Source organism: Natator depressus, chromosome 2 (assembly GCF_965152275.1).
Source record: "Natator depressus isolate rNatDep1 chromosome 2, rNatDep2.hap1, whole genome shotgun sequence".
Lineage (NCBI taxonomy): Eukaryota > Metazoa > Chordata > Testudines > Cheloniidae > Natator > Natator depressus.
Genome location: NC_134235.1, coordinates 119,763,677 through 119,789,363, shown reverse-complemented (window position 1 = coordinate 119,789,363; position 25,687 = coordinate 119,763,677). Strand labels below are relative to the sequence as shown.

General features: G+C 39.4%; 1 protein-coding gene across 1 annotated transcript in view; it reads right to left on the bottom strand.

Moving 5' to 3' along the window:
- The window catches only part of PIGN (phosphatidylinositol glycan anchor biosynthesis class N), a 145,542-nt gene that overhangs the window by 35,030 nt on the left and 84,825 nt on the right, over window positions 1–25,687 (bottom strand). The window contains exons 14-20 of the mRNA XM_074944973.1: window positions 18,621–18,699; window positions 12,940–13,119; window positions 8,067–8,206; window positions 7,026–7,125; window positions 6,813–6,905; window positions 5,073–5,164; window positions 1,459–1,570 (exon numbers count right to left, since the gene is read on the bottom strand). Of these exons, the coding sequence (XP_074801074.1) occupies window positions 1,459–1,570; window positions 5,073–5,164; window positions 6,813–6,905; window positions 7,026–7,125; window positions 8,067–8,206; window positions 12,940–13,119; window positions 18,621–18,699 (796 nt within the window). The remainder of the gene's footprint in view (window positions 1–1,458; window positions 1,571–5,072; window positions 5,165–6,812; window positions 6,906–7,025; window positions 7,126–8,066; window positions 8,207–12,939; window positions 13,120–18,620; window positions 18,700–25,687) is intronic.

Genomic DNA, 25,687 nt, shown 5'->3' with positions numbered 1-25,687 from the left:
GCTTCATAGCAACTAATGCATTTTTAACAATGAAGAAAGATTTGTGAAAGTCTGTGCAAGGCCTCTGCAATCTGCTTTTCCAAATCCAAATCTGAATTAATCTCTCCTTTCTCACACTCTGAGGAAGAATGAAGGGATGAGAACCATGGACTTGTCCCTCCTGCCTTTGGAGAGAGACTGGGGAGATTTTGAAGTAAGATCTAATGGAGACTACTGATTAGTTATCAATGAAAGGAAGGAACCACTACTCAAGGGGCGACTTGGGGAGCTCCTGAAGGTCTTCACTGAACAACCAGACAAAAGTTGCTGATGCAATCAAGTGTTCTGGGAGTGGGTAGAATTTCCTGAATTCTCTTATCTGGCTCACACGTGGTCTGGCGTTTTCTTTCCCTTCTAACTCCAGGTCCGCTTGTATACAGGATCCTCCACTAGCCCAAATGAACTACCCTATAAGGCGGCATTTCCAGTGACTGGGGTATTACAGCACTTGTTTTGAGACATGCCACTGAGCGATCCACTGCCTGCCAAATGACAATTATGAGAATTTTAAATGTTTAAATATGGAACTACAAAAAGTAGCCCTAGAAATTCACACACTTCTTTTCATGGCATTGAGCCAAAGAGGCAAAAAATGTTACCTTTGTACACATAAGCACCACATATTTTAAAGAGGCATTTTAGGCACCTGATTTTTTGGTGTTTTTTAATCTGTACTGTTCAGTCTTCAAGCTTAACTCCATGATGTACTGAACGCATTGTTTAGGTCAGTAAGAAATTTCAACAACTTAAAATCATTCATAAGGCTTAAAAAAAACTATTAGAACTTAAGTCGGAGGTGGGGTGGGGAACAAATGCTGTAATAGGTTTAAAATGAAGACAACAGATGCGCAAAATTTCAAAATCCTTCCTGTAATTTATAATTAACATATATTGTGAAAGAAATACCCACCAATTTCAGAAAGCCATAGGTAATTCTCAACTTTGGCCATGATTAAAGAAATGGTTTTAACCAGCAGAAAAGAACTAGATTACAGATTCATGCTATTCTTCAAGTTCAAATCAGAAATCAAAAAGATAAACCCTTAGGACCATACTGTGTCCTTGGATCAGCGAATGCAGTTTACACAAAGGTCACTGGAATTTACACATGTGGATTGAGGGTAAGACATTGACCTTGAAGAGGAAGGCATATAAACGTATGCAAATGTGTGTGTGTGTGCGTATCTATACATACGCATCAATACACATATACAGAGAATGAGTATCTGATACTGCAAACATTACCATATTTAAAAGTACTTACTACCATAAATAAAAAAGTAGTCAATTGGATAACTCCTGATAATAAACAGAACCTCTTGATGCAGTTTGCAGAACTGGGTCCTTAGACAGTACATACAAATATACATATAAAGATTATTTTGCAACATTCAAATGTATTGAAAATTAGCAACTGACCTGAAAAAGGAGTATTGTCAGATCTTTCTTAGGCACATATTTATTTCTGCTTTTACAAAGAGATGCCAGGGAGAAGGAAGAGATCAGGAGAATCACCAAACCTGCTACTGTTCTGTTAAACAAACAAACGAAACAATCATTAAAATGTCCCTCTTTATAAAATTCTCATAAGAATGATTTTCCCATAGGATTTTTCTCACAGGAATGAAACTAGTCATGTTACAAAATTACAGCTAGAAACATTCAGAAAGCATCTACAACCCATCTTTGGGAAACCAGAGCTAAGGGGTTAAAATTAATGATGTGACAGATGTTTTTTGAAGGCTTGTCATCCATAAACATTCACTGTGGCCTTCTTTTTTCTCTATCCTAGGTCTTTGTTTTGTTTATGTGTCTTGTTCATCATGTTAACATAACACTCATCATTCTTCGCTTCCTTTGAACTACTTTCTTTGCAATCTAGGAGTTGAATTACAAAGATCTGTGATTTAAAGTAATTTGCTTCAAGGTTTTTTGGGTCACATTAAGAAATTGCATTTAAATGATAATATAAATTAGTGGTAATACAACAGTCTGATTCTGATAGAAAGAATGTCACTATTCATCATATGAGAATTTCTTTTTTCTTAAAAGATGGTTTCAACTCACTTGAATAGAATAATCTAAGTTTTGTTTTATTTTACTGTTATAAAAATGAATGAAAATTAAAAGAGCTTGACTGACAACAGTGACAACTGAAGTTCTCCATTTAGTCATAAATGTAGTTAAGTTTAACATCCTTGTAAGGGGCAAAATACCAAAGAAACCAACCACAGTAGTATTTAACTTCCAAAAGGGGAATGATGAAAAAATGAGGGGGCTAGTTAAACAGAAATTAAAAGGAACAGTCTCAAGAATGAAATGCCTGCAAGTTGAATGGAAACTTTTAAAAATCATCATAATACAGGCTCAAACTATATGTACATCCCAAATGAAAAAAAAAACAACAGTAAGAGGACTAAAAAACCCACCACCATGGATAAACAAATACCACCACAGCTAAACAACAGAGTAAAAGAGGCAGTCAGAGGCAAAAAAAGACATCCTTTAAAAATTGGAAGTCGAATCCTACTGAAGAAAATAGAAAGGAGCATAAACACTGGCAAGTCAAATGTAAAAGTATATTTAGTCAGGCCAAAAAAAAAAAAAAAAAAAGGATTTGAAGAGCAACAAGAAAAAGACACAAAATCTAACAGCAAAATTTTAAGTACATCAGAAGCAGGAAGCCTGCCAAACAATCAGTGGGGCCACTGGACGATCAAGGTGCTACAGGAGTACTCAATGAGGACAAGGCCATTGTGGAGAAGCTAAATGAAGTCTTTGCATTGGTGTTCACAGAAGAGGATGTGCGGAAGTTTCCCACACCTGAGCCATTCGTTTTAGGTGGCAAATCTGAGGAACTGTCCCAGATTGAGGTGTAAATAGAGGAGGTTTTGGAACACAGTGATAAATTAAACAGTAGTAAATCACCAGGAAACACCCAAGAGTTCTGAAGGAATCAGTTAGGAAACAGCAGAACTTACAACTGTAGTATATAACCTATTGCTTAAATCAGCTTAAGTCAGACTGGTGGATGGCTAATGTGACACCAATATTTAAAAAAGGCTCCAGGGATGATCCTGGAAATTACAGGCCAGTAAGACTAACTTCAGTAACAGGCAAATTGGTTGACACTACAGTAAAGAATAGAATTATCAGACATATAGATCAACATGATACAAAACCGCTTTTGTAAGTGGAAATCATGCCTCACCAATCTACTAGAATTCTTTGAAGGAGGGGGTCAACAAACGTGTCCAAGGGTGATCCAGTAGGTACAGTGTACTTGGACTTTCAGAAAGCCTTTGACAAGGTCCCCAGCAAAGGCAAAGTAAGCAATTATGGGATAAGGGGGATGGGGCCACTGAATTGCCATCATGTAATGACTTTCAGGTACTGATAATAACCAATATTGAAATTACACGAGGGCTACCTAGTTTGAGTTTTCAAATTACTGAAGGAAACTTGATCTTGGATTTAGGGCTGCAGTGGTCCTAGCCTTAGAACATGTGCATTTTGCTCACAGAGGTGGATCTCACCGAAGCTCTGGTTTATTTATCTTTGTAGTTTCTCTTCCATTCCTTCCCTTAGCTTCATGTGCTCCCAGATGCCACATATATTTTCAAAATCCAAAAAACCCAAGACAACATTTAGACAAGCACAAAACATTTCAGAGCTGTAAAGAAGAACTGGAGGAGGGGGACCAAAAGGATACCCAGCAAGTGCCAGTTGCATTAGGGATCACTTGCAATGAAAAAGCAGGGAGAGAAGAAAAGCGGAGTGACTGGAGGAGCAGAGTAGTGGATAGAATCCAATGTGCATTTAAAAAAAAAAGAATGAACTAGATTGGATTGGAGGAAATGTATGCTTACATATGCAGCCAAAAGATGCTAATAAGGAGTGAAAAATCCTCATAGATATTCCTAAAATGCCTACCACAATGCCAAAAGTTGAGTGGGTGGGCAGTAGATGGATCAAAAATCTGGTAGGATGGACTAAAACTGAATGAGCAGTGTTGGAATTACGTTTGGGAAAAGCATCAATACCTCTGAAAATATTTAGGATCATAGCTCTTCCCCCACCTTCCAAACATCATGCTGCTTATCCAGGTATCAGAGCTCTAACGGCATCTCTTACTCAAGCACAGTGACATCATGCTAAGATGACTCCACTAGGCACAATGTGTCGAGCAGGGAAAGAAGTGTTGTGTCAAGTTCAAATCAAGCATTTTCTTTCTCTGCATTAAGTTCTATACTACATCTAACCAAACCATGCTGGGCCAATCAGTGGGACTGGCAAGTAGATTGGTGAGAGGTGATGCCTGCAAGATTAAGTGGTAGATGGCAATGAGAATGGAGTGGATGATGGAGATAGAAGTGCACAAGAAAAAACTGACAATGGCACAGTGGGGGAAGAGACAAAGGAAAGAAGAGGAGGAAACGAACAATATGGGAAGGAGAAGCCAAAGAGAGAATCAAGGAGGAAAGGAAATAAGAAAACAACAAAGAAAAGCTAGATACACAGACTAAAAGAGAAAAAAAAAAATCCATCCCATTAATGTGAGTACTTCATTAGCTACAGACTTTTATTCAATGACAAATTACTTAAAATTAGATATGGGAATTAAAAAAGATAATGTCAAAACAAATTGTTTTTGGATAAATGCTTTTTCAAGTTTGTCAATGCTATTTACCATGTTTGCACCCAAATGAATATCCTCCTTTAATTAATTCCTGTATTTTCACATACTAGTTGCACTTTTTATTAAGTGAGAAAAGCTTCTCTCTACATGAAATTACAGAACACTGTGCTAAGCAAATGGATGTATCTTTCTTTGAAGTAGTGCAGGAAAATTAAAAGTCTATTCTCATTCACATTAATGAATAACTAAGGCATCTATGATCACATTGTTTAAATTCAATATCTGCCTCAGCTGGTTTTCAATAATACAGTTGTTCACCTATGACAAAACTCAGCCTAAATTTGTGAATATTAAATGGAAAAATAAAGAGCTTTAATCAAAAAAATGTTCTTACACCAGAGAAATATTAGGCTCTCTTCCTACAACAGGCATCAAGGGAAACATTGCCAAGAGTAAACATAATAGAGTCCAGCTCAATGTTGTTACCTAAAACAAAGAAACAAACAACAGCATCTTTGGAAATCATGCCTGCAGACAAAATTGACTACACAAAGAAAACATTTCTGTATTTGCTATACTGAGCTAATAATATATCATTTGACCCTGATTCAGGGAAGCATTTAAATAATTTCTAAAGTCCTACTGAAATCAAGAGAAAAATAAAGTAAAAGTGTGTTTAAGTGCTTTCTCGAATTGGGGCCTTTGAATGCATCTGATGAAGTGAGCTGTAGCTCACGAAAGCTTATGCTCAAATAAATTTGTTAGTCTCTAAGGTGCCACAAGTACTCCTTTTCTTTTTGAGAACATCTATAACTTTATGGAAATGAGTGAAATGCAAGAGGAGATCCCAATAAAACTAATATGATCACAGATGTTCTACACAGGTTTGCCGTCCCACGCCAATGGGGGCTGCGGGAAGCGGTGCAGGCCTGGCCGCCACGTCCTGCAGCCCCCATTGGCCTGGAGTGGCAAACCATGGCCAGTGGGAGCTGCAATCGGCTGAACTTGCGGATGCTGCAGGTAAACAAACCATCCCAGCCCGCCAGCGGCTTTCCCTAATGTGCCAAAGGTTGCCGATCCCTGTTCTACACTATAACTACTCAGAAGAACAAGTAATCATTAATTGTCTTAAATACAATTAAAAATTATGAACAGTCAAATAGAAAGCTGCCACCTGGGCAGTTTTATAATGCAGAGCAAGACTCAGGAATCTCTCTCATTTGAATACAAGAGAAAACAAGGATTTTTCAGGTTGTCATAATACATTTTAAAATTTAAAATTTGCAGTGTTTCTTGGATTAAAAAGGTTTCTGAATAAAGTAACAGTGATGGCGGACATCGAAAGCTGCAGCTTTCCCATGCATTCAAGTGGAAACTGTGCCACCTGACTCCCACCCTACAGCACCAGACTAGAGTTTTTGCTGGGAAACATTAGCACAATGGCAAGTTCAGAGGTGAGACGAGGCACACTATTTGGTTACCGAGATTGTGAAACAGCAACAGATTATTATAACAGCTATTTTAAACATTAATTTTCAAGAAATATTTGTATTTATTAAATAGCTACATGCCTACAGTATTGTGGCTAATCATTGTAAGCTTCCTCTAAAGACCTCAATGTTTATAAAACTGTTACATTTTAGTAAAATATCTGTGCATGTTTCATGACTATTTTCGTGGGATTTTATCCCAAGCACTTATAATTATTACATCATAGAATACAACAACTGAACACTGGTAACACTGAAGCTAGCCTGAAAACAGGATGGCAGCATGCCACAGCTAACTGGGACACTAGACTTCAGCAGAAAACTTGGATTTCCCAACCAATTTGTTGGCCCATTACAGTAACTACCAAAAGCAGTGCAGATACACTACAGTCAAGATAAGCTTTCAGTCAAGTGTCATGGCAGCACTGGTCGGTCAGCTTGGCCTGTAAAACTGTAACATCAATAGATCTGGGAAACGTGGCATTATCTTGCCCTGCTTGATGTCAGCCATTATAGTGATAACAGGAAGTGCATTACAGGAACAAGAATTAGGAGACCACAGTCCAAAAGAGGAGACCAACCATTTACTAAAAGGTAACCAATTACCAATCAATTTAATGCCTTTTGGCAAAGCATTACTGTACCTTTGCTTGAGCCCACAGTCGTGTGATCAATGGCCAGACAGCAAAGGCAATGAGACCAACAGTAAGTGTAGAGCGGTAGAAAAAGCTGAAAACCTAGTAAAAAATTTCAATAAGAAAATGAAAAACAAAACTTTAATAAAAGCAACATTTCCTCAAGCAAATAAAAAGCTAGCAATGAGGTCCTTTACAAATACATAGTAATTAAGTACTTACTAATATTTCAATTCCCAGAGCACCAGCTCCTAAGAATCCAATAGACTGACCCAGAGGAAATACCAAGAGCAATGACACAAGGTCTTGAATAACTCTGAATCTGTTTAGGAAGATAGCACAGGATAATCATTATCTTTAGTTAAACAAATTAGACAGGATCACTGCCATAAATTAGGAGGTTTAAGAGTGTAAGTGCTCAGAAGCAGCTCTCATTTTTTTAACTTTACACACTATTTTAAAACCATCAGAACTACCTTCATCTGTATGGACTACTGAGTTTAAGAATATTTACATTAAGTTCAGCATCCACTGAAACTGACAACAAAATTCAAGAGCGTTGACAAAAAATATGCCTGGTTAGCTTTATTAGTGTCTAATTAAACAGGTCATTACTAAAAGCCAACAGGAGCTTGTCCAGTTTTCTTTGAATAATACAAAAATGTATTTGTCAGGCAGGTAACGGCAGGTAACCAATATGTCAGGCAGGTAACGGCAACCGCAAACTTACAAATATTTCCATAATCGAGAGCATTTTTTCAGCACAGGCCAGAACCACCAACCAATTTTGCAGAATTAGACCTGATTCTGAATGGTGCTGGTGTTCAGCACATTGGAGGATCGGACTTAGTTTGAAAATCACTGAAAATTATTTTGTCCAACTTATGAAATCAGTTTCTACAAATTCCTCTCCAACACATCAGAAACTTGCTCCAGAGGCTATACTCTAGAGGCAGCTTCTCCCACACCCTGCAATGTTATTTTGTTTTTGAGAGTATAAGACCATTTTTACTGGTCAAAAAAATTTCCAAGTAGAAGAGGTATCTACTAGAAGGGCCAAATATAGCTGTCAGTTTGGAAACCCCACTCCAACTGCTAGGGAGAGATAAACAAGAATATCCTAGAATGTCCTGGAAAATGAATACTTCATAAAAGGAAGAAAAACATTTCTCAATGATTTTGCATAATTTGATTGTCAACAAAGGGGGGGGGCATAGAAGAGGAGCGAGAGGAGTTTATGAAACAGCTTGATTCTTTACTTACTCTTTCACAACTGCATACCATATTGGTACCGGTAACAGACAATATATGTAATATGTCCATGGACAGGTTTGAATCAGCAGGAAAAAAGCTATTAATACTCCAGTAGCTGCAAAACCATACAAGAGGAGAACAGTAGATGCCTGAAATGCAAATGATTTATATAAACATTCCTGAAACAATACTCTAATATTTCAAACTCCAGAATACTGTTTCCCAGTTATCTGATGCACAGTACATTAAACACTATTCCAAGAAAGCAGCTACACTAATGTACAAGGCAGCTCATCAGCTCAATGTATACTGTTTCCAGGCAGAAAAATATTTAGGAGTGGCATTTAGACATGTAGGGCTAAATTTTCAAGCAAAAGGACTTACAGTAAAGTGCACGTGAAAAAATGAGTGTGCACAAACTGGTACATACAACACTGATCTGTGCATGCACAACGTACTTAAATATCAAAGGGAGTTACAATTACTCAATATTTTGGAAAATAAGGACACTCCTATTTAGGTGTCTAAATATGCATTTAGAAAAATAAATTTTAGCACCCAAGTTTGCATAACATTTACTACGTCCAAAGGTTTCAACGTAAAATTCCATGTGCACATTTGTTTCTTTTGTGTAAGAAATTAGTAGGAGAAAAAACTTCAGTTATCGAACTGGAATAAAATTCTTTAATTGCTATTGAAAAATCCAACACTCTTTTCAGGAACTATGAACTGATTCTCCACAGCCTTTTCTTATGTGAGTAAGGTTTTCCTGTGTAAGGCAGGTCTGCAAGAAGAGGCTTCAAGTTTGCATTTATTTGTTGAAATTAATTTATTTGATATTAATCCTCTTTTTTCTAAACCTTTTTGGATTTTGATGTTCATACAAGAAATCAAGGGACATGGCTATTTTTATTTGTATTGTGAAAGCTCCTAGAAGCCCTAGCCCCATTGCGCTAGCAACTGCAGAAACTCATCACAAAAAAGATGAGCCCTGCCCCGAAGAGCTTAAAATCTAAGTATAAGACTATAGACAAGAGGTAGCTATAAGTAACTATTGTTTAAAAGCTTCTACACACAGCTAGCCCTGTTAATGATTTAAAAACAATTGGGCTTTGCCAAAGAATTTATAACCTAAAGAGAATATTCCTTTTAGTATGTAAGAGAGAATGCAGATTGTTCTATCGTGCTTATTTATTGCGGAATAAAGTGCCTGTACGAAAGAGGAATTTCAGAAAATATAAAACTCTGATGTACACTTAGAAATGGATGAAATTTTCTAAACTGGTAGGTTACACTTGAAATAGCACTAGTGTACATCATCACTTCTATGTCTACAAAGAAGAACATTAAATAAGCATTTTCCTTTCTTGTCACAGCTTTTATTTACACTGATTCAGGAACGACTCAGTGTAGTCTGGGAACATTCTGACATTTGAAAGGTTAAAGTTTTATTAAATATTTTTGTTCTGAAGCCCATTACAACTTGACATAACATACAAAAGCCTTAGGATCCAAGGGCAGTCTTTGGTACATTATATGCTGACAAAGCCTAAAAAAACCCCAATGACCCTATCTATTGTTTTTCTTCTATAAGTTGTGTCAACTTCTTTGAGGAGTAAAAATATATAGTGGGATATGCAAACGTATTAAACGTGTAGGGGAGAGGAGTCCAGGTAGCTAATGTAAAACATTCATTCCTCTTCTTTCCCCTGTAGTTGACATAAAACTGTCTCTCTCTAAGCTGATGGGAAGTATCAGATCTAAATGACTTTTAAAAATAGAATTTCTGGCATGTTATGTCATATTAAATTTGGATAAGATATGTCACATTGAAAACTGACCTAATGCAACTCATTCTATCACAAATGTTAAAATAGATCTTTTGGCTCCACTACTTGGTTCCAAATTGCAGGTGAAAGGAGATTTACATTTTTGGTGGATGTTTAAAAATAGGAAAAACTGATAAACCTAGAATTCGTCCTAAATTAAACAACACATTGTTTTAAGGGGAAGTGTTTTCGTGAGGAGCATGAAAAGCCACACACAGTTTTAGGAGATGATTAATGTAAATAGTCCTATTAGCCAGCCAGAGTCTAGAACCAGCTCCATAAAACTGTGATATGGGTAGCTTATTTGCCCATTATAATCTAGTTACACAGAACAATTTCTTCATGTAGCTTGGATACTAGCCATAAAGCTAATGACTTTATGGAGGAAAGCAGAGCTCTCACCATCAACCACTAATTGTATGTCTGAACTGAAAGAAATGGTTCTACTGGAAAAAGCTGGTTACTACAATATGTGAAAATCTGCAGACTATGGAAACAAAAGGCTCTTTAATTTCTTTTACAAGAATAATTAAATATAAAACTTGATTTTATTCTATGGACCCCATAAATATACGGTGACAAAGTTCCTCCTCTGCCTTGGTGGGTCCTGCACTTATTGGCGGATTTGCTCACCTCAGAGGTTCACAGCAGCCCTCAGTTTGGCCACTTTCATGGCTCAAATCTGCCGTTCACTCAGGTAGTCTCATCACTGGCCAGCATGGGGAAAAGGAAGAAGAACAATCCCTGCAGTCTCTGATAATCCACCTAGTGGATCGGGGAACAGACCAAGACCTTCCCCTCTGGTGGAGCCCACAGTCCAGGTCAACTCCTCCGGTATCAAGTAGGGAGTTGGGGGGATGGGGGGAACCCGGGCCCGCCCTCTACTTGGGGTTCCAGCCCAGGGCCCTGTGGATTGCAGCTGTCTACAGTGGCTCCTGAAACAGCTGTGTGACAGCTACAACTCCCTGGGCTACTTCCCCATGGCCTCCTCCCAACACCTTCTTTATTCTCACCACAGGACCTTCCTCCTGAAGTCTGATAATGCTTATACTTCTCAGTCTTCCAGTAGTATGCCTTCTCACTCTCAGCTTCTTGCACCTCTTGCTCCCAGCTCCTCGCACGCACCACAAACTGAAGTGAGCTCCTTTTTAAACCCAGGTGCCCTCTTAGCCTGCCTTAGTTGATTTTAGCAGATTCTTGATTGGCTGCAGGTGTTCTAATCAGCCTGTCTGCCTTAACTGTTTCCAGAAAGTTTCTGATTGTTCTGGAACTTTTCTTGTTACCTGACTCAGGGAAAAGGGACCTACTTAACCTGAGGCTAATATATCTGCCTTCTATCACTCTCCTGTAGCCATCTGGCCCGACCCTGTCACAATGGTAACTATGAATACCAATTTTCAATTCTAAAACAATTTTACACTGATTAAAAAAAGAAAATACAATGTTTTTGTTTAAAGAGCTATTACTATTCTGAATTTGCTTATAGCCAGTGTTTTTGAATATCTTGAGTATCTTTCTCAGATACTTGATAACAAAAAACCTTTTTTGAAGTTATGTAGTATTGTATTTCTCAATATTTTTCCATTTTGTTTGATCATTTTTATTAAATGCTAAGAATATCTCATTTCAGTCCACAGACAGTAAAAGGTCTGGGTTTTTTCACTATAGGAATTTTCTCACAGTAATTTACTAGAAGTAGTAAAGATGCTAATTGAGCACGGATCCTCATTTACATTAAAAAATGAAACAAGCCTTTTTATTCTGAAATAAATATTGAAAGATTTTTTTGAAGGTGTTAACCTTCTTTTAGTAAAAATTTTCTGTTCATCTTTTCAGATTAAAGATCTTTTCTTTTCCTGATGACTGAATGAAAAAGATGATTTCCTAAGCATCTGTACTTGGTGGCAATGAAAGTCATTCTTGTTTATTTCTAAATGTACTTTCTGTATCTCTGATGCACTGCAAATCAGGAGTGAGAGTGCAAGTCAAAAAGAGAGGGCTGATCTGTGAAACAACAACTAAAGTCTTTTAGTGGATCAGGTTATATGCTTTGCAAATGCCAAAATGGAATTGTTCAGCTTCAGAAAAATCTAATTTTAAATTGCCACAGAGGGGTAAAAAAGAAATTAAATGTAAGATGATTTTCTTTTTGCCTTTATTAGAAAGAAAATATATATATATAATAGAAGTCTAAAGTCTGGATTAACAATCACAAGATATTTTAATGTTAAATAATTAGAATTAAGGGTGAATATATATTTACACAGCTATGTTCTTCTGATGTTAAGCCAATATGAAAAAAGGGAGAAGTTAATTTATATTCTCCTACCTCATACAGCATTACCAGCAAAATGGCTATCATTAGCATTAAATTAGAAAGGCCAATATTAGGGAGAATTAAGCCTTCATTTCCAAATACATTGCCCAATACTGTACATGGAAAGAAACGTGTCAGAGTGTGGTTTCAGAATGTGACTGAGCAAAATACAAGCAGTTTTCCTTTAATACATCTACACTACATTTCTAATGCATTGTCATGAACGACAAGCAGTGGGAAATACCGAAAACACAGTCAGAGAACCTATGACTGAAATTCATCTCAGTAAAATTATAATAAAAAAGAACAAAAGAAACCTGGTAAAGAGGAGGGAAAAGAGCAGTGTCATGAAAAAGCTAACAGAGTCTCCACTGATGTGTAGACTGACCTGGTTAAATATGGATACATGGTCTGTATTTCTTGACTTTAATGAATCAATGTACAACACAGTTGCAGTGAACTACAAACCTATTGCAACTAGAAGCAATGGGATCTGTCCAGGTTGCCTCCTCATACATTACACAATGGCCCATCTTTTCAGATGTCCTGAACCGTACCTGAAGGTTGGTGAGGGAGATTTCCCTCAAACTACAAGTAGTTTCTGCTGGCAAGGATCTTTTACTCCAGCTTTGCTTGTGGGGGTACCAGTTGATCTACTGTTTTTGTACAAATGATACTATGTATGTATAAATTGCTAATTAACCAGCCAGCAACATCACTGCATATTTCAACCTACCTTATTATCCTGGGTACTCCTAGTCAGACTAGTATGTGTCTTGACAATCAGCAAAATCACATAAGATGTCCAGCCCACAAAACCCATGACAACACTTATGCCCAAGAACAATCTGTCGTAAGTATGGTAATATGACAGTCCTTCCAAAGCAAGGCTAATCAGGGTTTTGCAAAGAGATACCTTCAGAGAAAAATAGAATATATATATATATATATATCACAACAATTTACAATATAATCAGGTAGAACATACTCATAAAATAAATTTACCAAGAAAACATATAGCAAAGAAAAGTTGCTTACCTTACAGTAACTGGAATTCTTTGAGATGTGTTGTCCATATATTCTAATCTTGCTGCACATGCACCCCATACACTAGACATTGGAGTCTTTTGGCCATCAGTATCCACTGGGACCGTGCATAAGCCCTAGGTGTTCTGCTCCCATACAGAGAGCATAAAGGACAGTGTGGACCCAACTGCCATTCTGTTCCTTCATCACCACAGAATCCAGATGTTTCAGAATTCTGTTGGGTGGGTGGGTGGTGGTAGGGGAACAGGTTATGGAATATATATGGACAACACACCTTGAACTCCAGCTACTGTCAGTTAAGTAAGTTTTCTTTCCTCAAGTGCTTGTCCACAAATGTTCCACTCTTGGTGACCTACAAGCAGTAACCTGATGTAAAGAGGACGATGCACAGAATCTACTTAAAGATTGCAGCACAGATCTGCCAAAAGAAGCATCAGACTTCAGTGCTTCCAGGGAATAATGTCTAGGAAAAGTATGAACTGAATCCCAAGTAGCTGCCCTGCAGATGTCTGAAATGGGAATGATTTGCAATGAAGCTGCGCAAACCATAGTGGAGTGATTCCTAATCTGAGAGGAAGGATCTAACCTAGCTAGCTCATAACAGACCCTAATACATCCCAATACCCAATTGGATAGTTTCTGGGCTGATACCACTCTTCCTTTTATTCGGTCAGTAAATGCCATAAGTAGCTTTGAGGAGACACTGAGGGATTTGGTCAAACACCCCTTGATTAGAATGTAGCTTATGGAAAAATACTGGTAAATTAATCATTTGGTTCAAACGGAACTTTGGGTAAGAACTTGGGATGGTGTGTGAGTGATACCTTATCCTTATGAAATATCATACTAGAAGAGCCTGCCATTTGAGTTTGCATTTCACCAGTTCTTCTAGTTGATGTGAATGCTACTGAAAAAGGACTTTCCATATATAAATAACAGTGAACAGCTTGCCAGAGGTTCAAATGGAGGGCTCATTAAGCCTTCAAGAACACATTATGGTCCCATGAAGTTCCCTTACCAATGGAAAAACATGAATAAAGCCCTGAAGAAACTTAACTATAGTGCAGTAGGAAAACACCATGGGCTCTGGAGGTTGTGGTCATATGCAGAAATGATTGCTAGATGCACGTAAAGCTAACAGATAGCTCTGAATTCTTCAGAAAAAGCTAGTAAGTCCAAGACAGGAGGGATGCAGGAGTTAATGTAACTATCATTATTCACACCATAACCTGAATCTCTTCTATTTAGCAGCATATGTTAATGTGGTGGAATCTTTTCTATTTTGGATCAAGATGTTCTGGACATCTGAGGAACATGAGCTCTCTGACATCGAGCCAATAGCCAAGTGGTGAGGTGGAGGGAGATTGGATTTGAATGTAAGACATTCCCACTATCTATTAAATCCAGTAGAAGATTTGAGTCCCTTTGAGATTTACCATGACGACAATGAGACTTCTCTTGAGTCCATTAGACCCTGTGCCTGATGATGCCCAGATGTGCTCCTCAACCCAGAAGGGACATATTCATCACAAAAATCTTGGTTGAGAAAGGCAAAGAAAAAGGTACTCCTCTGCACACCTGGTTAAGATCTTACCATAAATTTATTAATGTTAGAATGTCGTGAGGGATTAGTAGAGTCGTGTCCATGTAGTGTTTGCTAGGCATGTATATCAACTTTCGCCAGCCAGTAGTATCACACACTGTGTGATGAATGTGCAAGTGGCCATGTGCCCAAGAAGTCTTACCCAATTCCTTACAGTAGTATGAGGATGCTTTTGAAAATAAATGATGAGATTGGACGTGGCTTCAAATCTGTCTTGGGACACACAAGCTCTGGCTATTGTGGAGTCTAATAGTGATGACTGCTAGATCCTTGGTAAATACCATTGGCACTGCAGAAAGACCACAAGACAGTACTCTGTACGGATAATAGTTCTGTCCCATCTGAAGTCTTGAATATTTATAAGGGGATGCTGGAAGTATGGAGATTGGAAGTAGGCATCTTGCAGATCAAGAACCTCAAACCAGTCTAGTGAATCTAGTGATGGAATTGGGGAGGCTACCGATTACTATTCTGAATTGTTGGTTGAAGATAATGAGCCTTCTCAAATTCCAAACTAGTCGCCATCCTGACTTTTTCTTCAGTATTAGCAAGTAATTAGAATAAAAACCCTACACCCTGAATTTTAGCTAAACAACTTCTATTGCTCAGAGAGACAGAAAGGACTCCCCTTCCGGATATAACAGTGTCTCATGAGCACAGCCCCTTAAAAGGGAAGGAGAAGGGGGCAGGGATAGGCATAGTATGCATCTGTAGTGAATATCTGACTGAGACTATTTCAAGGACCCAGCAGCCCAAGGTTATCAGGTTCAGCTGAAAAATTGTAGATGATTCCTAAGTGCAGGAAAAGAAGGGTGTAGATTCAATAGACTGACAGTAGAAAGACTTCACCAATTTGTCAAAGTGATTATTTTGACACAGACACAGAATGGGATGAAGCCACAGCGGAGGAAGAAGGTCTTCTTTTCTTAAAAACTCTTTGTTGTAGGTGCAAAGGCTCTTTTTTGGAAAAAGATATCAGATGATGGTCTCTGTCTAGCATAAGTGCGTGGTCTTCCCTGTTTTCCTTCAGAAGCCAGTATATAAACTCCAAGAGAGAGGGGAGTGTGGCCCAGGAGTCCTTCAATAAGAGAAGAGCCTTGTCAGGTTTTTGTACTAAAGAGACCCAGGCCCTTAAAGGGAAGATCTTCCATGATCAATGCATCTCTCTCTATATATGCCAGAATTTGGGACGCAGGATAACAACAGATATCACCATGGATCAAGAGACAGTATCACGAGCATTCAGAGTTGCCTGAGACGACATTCTGGCAATCAAAGATTGTCTCAGAGATCAAAAATTTGAACTCCTCTCTTTTCTCTCGAGGAGTTTGTTAATAAATTCTGAATTTTTTTGCATGCAGTGTTGTTGTAGCCGTGTTGGTCCTATGATATTACAGAGACACAGTGGGTGAGGTAATATCTTTTACTGGACCAATTTCTGTTGGTAGGAGAGAGAAGTTTTTGAGCTTACACAATTTATTGTAATTTAAGAAGTCATATCATGCCAGTACCGCCTGATAATCAACAATTGAGAATTGCAGGCTGCAGACAAATAATTTATGTATGAACAAATCAAGCTGCTTAGGTTCTTTATGTCCAAGAATCATCCTTGGTTGTTACTGTCTGCTCTTTTTGTAAGGAACCACAACCACTAGCTAGCCAGATACTGGATGAGTGTAGATAGTCTTTCCTGGTGGACAGCACCTAGTACCTCTTATCAGCTACTAGAGAGAGGTCAGAGTTATGGTTACTGGTGTTTGCCAGATATACTTTGTCAGCTGTAAAAGGACTTTGGTGATGGGAAGTGCCAAAAGCTCAGGCACAGAGCCATGAAGGACATTCAAGAGCTTATGTAAGGTCTTTTGTACCTCCTCTCCCTGTGCTGGTATCTCAAGAGAACTGGCTATATGTCTGAGCAGATCTTGGAAACTTTTGTAGTCATCCAGGTAAAACAGGAGCAATTCCTCAGCTGCAGATGAAGACGACATAGCAGGGGATGAGGTTTTTATCCTAGAAGGTAGTGCAGAAGTGTGACGCCTTGTGTGGTGAAGACCCCAGGTGGGCCAATAAGGCCATTTTGGAACATTATGTGGAAAAGGGCCCGGGTGCCAGGACATATGCCTACACCTATACCTATGCGATCTAGCCATGTAACAAGCCCTCAACTTTCTTTCAGACTCATAAAACTCAAAAAAGGACCCTCAGAGAATATGTACGGGATCCCTCCCCACTGTGATGGGAGTCCAGCTTGGAGTCTTCTTTGATTAAGAGCAGTGAGGTGTTTTGGACCTCATTTGGACCTGGGAAATCTAAAAGGGGATGTTCCCCCTGCTCTTCCCAGGGGAGCAATATTCCTCTCTCTGAAAATCTGACTTTTTCAGTCCTATGCAAGTCTGAAGTTAGGCCAGCCTTTGATGAGGCCTGGGAGCTAATGGAACCAGAACTCAAAGGGGCACTTTCTGGACTGAGATGGAACTTGTCCAGAGTGGTTTGCCCCACCTGGTTTAGAGGTCAGCTGCCTAAAGTAGTCTAATAAAACCATTAGGCATGCCTCTCTCACTTTCAAAGTTCTTTTAGAAAAGGACCTGAAGACAGAGCATTTGTTGGAGATGTGAGCTTCGCAAGACAAAAAAGGCAACTGGTGTGACCATCACTGGTTGCCTCTCAAGAGGGGCAACACTTAAAGGTGACTTAGGATAAGACATCCATAAGGCCTGGTACAGGGAAGAAGTTCCATATCAGAGTAAAATAAAAACAAAGTTGGTAAACGACCAAAACTATAAAATCTTGCTGACGGACAAACTATCCTAATTAAAACTACTCCTAAGCACACTAACATATATAAATGTTTACAAAAGGACTGAAAAATATTGCAGAGACCAGACACTGAGGAGCTCCATCTCACAGCTAGGGTCATCAGAAGGAACTGAATGATGGTTAGACCTGGACTGCCGTTTATGCCCTTGATATGGGACCATGAGGATACGCAAGGAATATGCATGGCCCCAGTGGACACTGATGGTCCAAAGAGTCCAATCTCAATGGTTTGCACACCAAGAGTAGAATAAAACATAAAATAAGCACTCTGTGTAAACTTGTTATAACCTGGGTCTTCCTTATACCAGTTAAATCTACAGACTATGGTGAAGTTAAAATAAAACAGTTGGCTCAGGTGAGGGGGGGAAAAAGACAAACCAACAGGGATTTTTGATCAGAACATGGCCCCATAGATTCTTTTTTCTAGAAATGCCGCTGGTTCAGTGTGTGACCTTGGGCAAATCCCTTAACTTTGCTGTAAAGTACCCATCTGTAAATGACATTTACCTACTGAATCTCACAGGCGTGGTTGAAATCCTTGATTGAAAGGTACTATGCTTATTTTTTCATATCAGAGCACAATAAATCCACCACCCTTCATAAAACACTGAGCCAAATTCATCCACATGTAACTGCACTGGCTTCAAAAGAGTTATACCATGAATAAATGTGGTTCGTTTGGTCAGAAACATCAGCAAAAATTAAAAAATATGAAAAAAAATTGTCACGTTTCATATGCATCAAAATTATTGTTTAGAATTGAATGAATGGAAGTGTGAGGCTATGGAGACTTACAATAGGATTAATTTTGTGTTAGTAAAAGATGAGTCAGTAAATGGAAAAAAAAATCTGGTGGCTACTTAAATGGAAAATAGAAAAAAGACGATGGAAGTCCAAGATTTAGCCTAAGTTTTCAAAGATTTATTACTGTATCGTGATGATTCACTTACCGCCTCATGATATTTTTCCTGATGAATATAAGATCTTGCTTTTCTCAAAATGTTCATCTGTTCAGTATCTGAAAGCAACCTATATCAAAAATACAAAAGGTCCTTTTAAAAAACATGGTGCTTTTTTGGTGGGAGGGATCGGGAGCATGGAGGAAAAGAATGTATCTAATTTAGGAACCTTAACGTAGACTCACTGGGCACTCTGTTAAAAGTGTACCATATATCCCCAAAAAACTGAGCAATTGAATCACAGGACATCATGAGCCATTTCTCTACCTGCATCCTCATAAATTAGTAAATTATGTTGACACTGAATTCATTTTGAGAATCTGTATTAAAAACATTTTCTTAATTTAGAACTTCTACCTAAATGTATGGGTGGAAATTCCCTGCACCATTTGTAACACATGCATTATTACTGTTCCTGGCCGGGAGCATTGCCAAAAAACAAACAAACAAACAAACAAAAAAAGAAGTCAGCCACACTTCTACTGGCTGTATGGATGCTACAGACACATCTTTAAATGGCAAGCCCTTTGAGGCAGGTATTGTTACTTTTCTATGTTTAAATAGTGTTCATCATAATGGGGCCTGAATCCCAATTGGGGCCCTTTGTGCTCTATGCGAATAATAAATAATATTATGACTAGGAACCTTTTCCTTGAGGAACTAGCATTTATCTTCACTCAGAATCATAATGATCCTCTAATGGACCCTAAAAACTGCAGGTGAAATACTGACTCCATTAAAGTCAATGGCAAAACTCTCATTGATTTCTGTGGAGCCAGGACTCCACCCTAGTCTTCCTGAGAATTTTCCTGTCACAACAAGTGACACAATACAAAAGAAAGAACAGAATGGGATGGAGCAGAGTAAGGCCTAGCTCATTTTTTTCAGGGTGGAGCACTGCAATGGATTGGAGAGCTTACATGCCTGATCACTGAGCTGCCCCCAAGTTTTATTACTTAATGAACTTCCTAGTGTTTTCTGCCACTGCTGCTTCATGAGTCCAGTGTTAGCGGTATCCCAAAATGTACTACGCACAACAAAAGTAAACACAGAATCTCTGCAGGTTCCCCAGAAGCAGAAAAACCAGCACTCCAGCTATGACTGGCTACAGAAAATCTAAGGAGCGGAACAGAAAAGTAGCTACGAGGATGGAGAATGATAAATGGTTTGACTGCTACAGATGCAGTCCAGTCAGGTCAGGATCCATAGTAGAGGATCTAAGGAAGACCAGCTATATGGGTGAAAATTAACAGAATCAGGTAGTGAGAATGGAGAATATTGGGGAGAGGAGGAGAAAGAGAAAGAAGTGGTTGTTGCGGACAATGAGTTGATTTAATGTCCTTATAAGGTCTGTTTTGAAATCTCGGGAAATGAACAGAGAACCACTTCAGTGCTTTACACACTTTCAAAAAATGCTCCTCTGAAAGTGCACCATACTGCTTTGTAGGCCACTGATACTTTACAGAAAAAAACAAAATAGTCACCACATCATTGCCACTGAGCATGCACCAATTTTGGTGCTCACAGGATTAAAATAGCCAGGTTTTAAACTGTAACATCAGTACACTCAAAAGACCTGAGCAATGTCTATGAAAGAACACAATAGGAGTTGTATTCATTACACAGTCTTTTCCAATATCTGTCATATTCTAAGATTTCTTGTTTGTTCTGAGAGGGGATTAGGAAGAACAGGGCAGGACCTATTTATGGGATAAATAAGAGAAAGAAAAGAAAAGTTTATCTTCACATTTGGTTAAGATTTAGCAATCTGGAATGAATACTGAACACCTTTTCTCATGACTCGTGGTATACGTCTAATAAATTCTCATATGATATGCACTGTCATTTATTTTTATACCTATGCTACTTTCTGCCTATTTTATCCATGTCATCTTCAACTTCAAAATTGAATAAGTTAAAAAAGCATTCTTTAAATCTTTATTTTTATCTTTCACTGTAGATCATCTCATAGAGTCATTTAGCCTCTAATTATTCTTTAATTCTCAGTGAATAACATTATTATTAATGAAATTGCTACCGTCTTTGCCTTTTTTACTTGCTTCATGGATGACAGCTCCCAGGATCTTCCGCATATGGAATGGATACAATAGAATAAATGGAGCTTTCAAGCAGTACAGTTTTTGTAAGTCAGTGCAGAATGCAATTATTTTGTAGAACAAGGGTAACATTCATAAATGCATTGTTAATTTTAATAGGCTGACTATAAAAACATACCCTAAATGTTACCCCACTTCTGCACAAATGCTTTTATAAGACACCAAACTTTGTTTACTGAAGTGCCAACGAAGAGGTGTCAAATAAATTCAGAGACACTTTGAATTAGGTGAAGTCCTGCAACTGATTGACTGGCTGCTGGTGCACCCATCCATATGCACGTGTGGAGCTCCATCTGCTTAAATGAAACTCTGCAAGAGTGCAGGGTGGCAATCACATGCAGTCAGTTGAAGAATCAGGGCTGTGAGAAGCAAGGGAAATAAATATAATGAATCCTAAGGAGAAATCTACACAGGGGCAGTAAGTTACTAAAAACCTAACAACATAAGGAAAGGACTTTAGATAAGGAACTCATTCAGGACAAAAAAATAGTAATGGAATGAAGACAAGGGGATCAGGTTTGGGCAGGACTGCGGTTCACAGATGAATAATTACTATGATTAGTTTTAACAGAGCTTAATATGGGGTCGGCAACCTATGGCACGCGTGCCAAAAGACGGCATGCGAGCCAATTTTTAATGGCACGCTGCTGTCTGCCGGAACCCGGCAGACAGCAGCGTACCATTTAAATTCCTGCCCGGCCCGCTCTTTTCCGCTCACCGCTCTCTCCTTGCAGGGCAGGCAAGCTTCCCCCTCCCCCTGCCTCTTCCCCCAGCGTGCTGGGTTCCTGCCCCTCCTTCTCTCCCTCCCTGCGGCCGATCAGCTGGTGGTTCTTGCTACGGAGGGGGAGAGGGAAAAGCGGAGCTGCAGCATGCTCTCTGCTCCGGGGACCTTGGGGAGGGGGGGTGGAATCAGGGCATGTCCCCCTGAGCCCCCTGCCGTGAGCCGCTCAGGGCAGGGGGCTGGGAGCACCTCCACGACCCCAGCCCACACCCCCCAGCCCTCTGCCCTGATCCTGAACCCCCCACACCCCTCAGCCCTGACCCCTGCACCCTCCTCACACACCCCCAGCCGTCTGCCCTGAACCCTCCTCACACACACCCAGCCCTCTGCCCTCACCGCCGCACCCCCCACACACCCCAGCCCCATGCCCTGACCCCTGCACCGCCTCAAAACTCCAGCCCTGACTCCGGCACCCCCCACACATACCCAGCCCTCCAGCCCTGACTCCTGCACCCTCCTCACACACCCCCAGCCCCCTGCCCTGAGGACCAAAGGGGAGCTCCTGTGCACACACACACACCCCACATTCCCACCTGCACCCCTCACACCAAATGGGAGCTGCCCAGATAAGCACTCCACACCCAAACCTCCTGCCCCAACCCTGAGCCCCCGTCCCTCATTCTAGCTCCTGGCCAGACCCTGCAAGCCAACCTGCTCCTTCACCCCCAGCCCTGGTCTCAGTGCACTCCCACCCTCATCTCAGTGGAGAGAGAGGAAGAGAATGGCTAGAACCAGGGAGAAGGTAGACCGGGCCGGGACCCCAGACTGGCAGCGGGCTGAGTGGGGCTGGCAGCCGGGACGGATGGACCCCCAGACCGGCAGCAGACTGAGCGGCAGCGGGCTGAGCCGCTCAGCCCACTACTGGTCTGGGGTCCTGGCCGCCAGCCCCGCTCAGCCCACTGCCGGTCTGGGGTTCTGGCTGCTGGCCCCTTGCCAGCCGGGATCCCGCCACAGGCCCCACTCAGCCCGCTGCTGGCCTAGGTGAATGGAACCCCAGGCCGGCAACAAGCCGGCGGTATAAGATCAACATTTTAATTTAATTTTAAATGAAGCTTCTTAAACATTTTGAAAACCTTGTTTACATACGACAATAGTTTAGTTATATAATATATAGACTTATAGAGCGAAACCTTCTAAAAAACGTTAAAAGGTATTATTGACACGTGAAACCTTAAATTAAAGTGAATAAATGAAGACTCGGCACACCACTTCTAAAAGGTTGCCGACCCCTGGCTTAATACATGCCGGATTTCAGTCTAAAAGAACAAATAGCACAGAATCATGTAATCTCATGAGATTTCCACCATTTGGAGCCAAAGTTCATGGGAAATGCTGAGATTTAAGCAATATCTGAACATGAACTGGATAATAAGTCAATTTGATTTTGGATCTGACTAGAAACCAAAACCACGAGATGGATTCAGATCTGGGGATTCAAAGCCACATATCCCCCCAGTCCCAGCCCTGACATTTTAAGGGGTTCAGAATCCAAAACAAGCACATTTATTTTGGCCACAATCTGAATCTCAAGTTATCCCCACACACTTAGTATGTAATGGGTCACACATATGCTGTAATGACAGTGTATACTGCATGCTTTTATTGTTTGCTTTCCCCTTTTATTACACATTTACAAGTAATTATTTTAATATTATTCAAATAGCTTATAAAGTAACTAGTTTTGCAAAAACATTGAGCACTTGAAAAAAAAGTAAAAGTTAAAATATATAGCTTAGTGTACTGGGCCTAGCTACCAACACCAAGCCTGTATCCTTCACAAGCTAAGACAAATAGAGGGGATAGTAGATCAGTTATATTTTGAAAATTAATCTATCCAAAAGGTTAAATTAACACAGAAGAAAATAGTTTTTTCATTCTTTCCCATGAATTAACAAAAACTGAACATGCAAAGAGAATGAGGACAGTGGATTCATTGTTTCCTCCACTCTTCTCCAATATTTTTGGGAAGAATGAAACCTGTAAAATAAAGCAAAAATGCCTATCACAACTTCCTATAGCACAGAACTCTGAGGCTTAAACTCATGAAAATAAGAGTTCACAGGTCATTATTGTACATATGTAATAATATACAGTCTTGAAAGAGTTGAGATTTTGTTCCCCTGAAAAGGTTCAAAAACAAACACATACAAATTCACAAATAACCAAGAAATAGATTTCTACTTCAAGGAGGACAGATAACAGTTTCATCTATGTATAAACATAATTAATTATGTAACAAAACAATTGGGCTAACTGTGCAATTACTTGTAAACTGTCCCTAAAGAGATGTTAGCTGCTCTTGCCATAAGTACACCTGACAAATTTAATATTTCCATCACATCATTCATACCTCACATAAAACAATGGTGCTTGACAGCATTAATACACTGCTGTGATGAAATGAAGCTACTGTTATCTCAAGGGGACTCTGTCTGGCCAGTCAGTGATTCCTATCTATCAACACTGTTCAGAGGAAACCATCTCTAACAGCATAATTCCATTTATTTAGGACATTGCAATCAAGCTATGAAATAAAATCCCGGAAAAGTAGACACTCACAGTACATCTGGATACACCATTGCTAGTATGTTTATTTTATTACGCATGTTTGTGCATTTATTTATATCAACATTATTGTACAATTAGGCTAAAAAATAAAACCCTATAATCCAGTACTAAAGCAATGATATTAAAAGGACCCTGAATTTAACAATGAATGACAAGATAGGCTCATAGACTAGGAAAAGAGGTTAGAAGAATGGTTTCCTTTGCAGCACTTGTATTGCTGATACTGGGGGTATGTCTTCACTGCATAGTTAATCAAAGTGGTCGGCACCCAGTTTGGGCTAGCCCAGGTGTGAGAGTCCCCACAGCAAAGGCCTCCTTGGGTTACTGTGTCTTACTGTCTCTGCACTCACCCATACGTGTCTGCATATCCCAGGACTCTGTGCGGAGATGCTCTAGGATTCTTTCCCAGTCAACTGTGTCAACTGCAGGAGAACCTGTCTTTCTTTCAGTGGGAACCGTGGAAAGGTCAGTGGAAGATCAGCATTTGAGTGATTTTCCCTGCATCCTCAGTGAAAAGTGGGTAGGTCCCAGCTCGAGTTAATCTGAAGCCTGGGCTCTAATTTATATCTCCAATCCCTTTGCACCTTGAGTATCTCTATAAAGGCATCTGACTATGGAAGGAATTAACAGTGTAGATATAAACTAGCTTATTTTTGTCACTGCATCATTTATTTTAATGATGTACGCCGGATGCTGTACAAGTTTGGTGTGAGCAGGATGGAATACATGATATAAAACCCTGACATGTTTCCACCGGGAGCAGATGATCTTCATAAAAGGATAAAATCGCAAATGATGCTACACAGTCATAAGATTATTCAGTGAACTGAGGAAAACCTGGTGAAATAAATATTTCAAAATCAAAGTCAGGAACAACAATGCTTATTTTCAATCAAACTTCTTGTACAGTACAATTCTTGTTGTATGGTGCTTACAGAGGCAATGATCAGAGAAAAAAATTCCATTTATGAAAACTGTGGACTTCACAAAATTCTCTCTCTATATTAATTTTAATAATTTATTCAGAATCTAATATTTTGATATTTAAAAATGCAATTACAGGCCTTCGAGATATCTGTGACTATTTAAATGGATGCAGAGTTGTTTTGTTAAATCTGTGTGAAACACTAACTTCATGAGATGTGGGAACCTCCCTCGCTCATGTTCATGGCATGTTGTTAACCTTGCTGATTAATCATCATGGATCCTGACCACTGACTCCTGGAATCTGTGCAGTTCTTGTTGCTGTAAATCAACCAGTCCAGCTGTAATGTTATACTCAAATAGCTCTGCAACTCAGTGCTTCATTTTACTAACACTTTACAAGTAATGTTGACTATAGCAGACACTGTGAAGCAAAGTAACAAGCAGATTAACACCTGGAGTAACAAAAGAATAGGCATTTAAAATTTCTGTTTTAAACTCCTGCTATTCTATTTCATAGACCACAGTGGTGTGAAAGTAGGGGGAAAGTACTTTCAGCGGCCAACAAGACCCCAAGAGCATCTCTATATTGTTCTCTCTAAAGAGAGAGAACAGTAGGACATAAATGAAACTCCATAAAATGGTCTGCCAGATAATGGTATAATCCT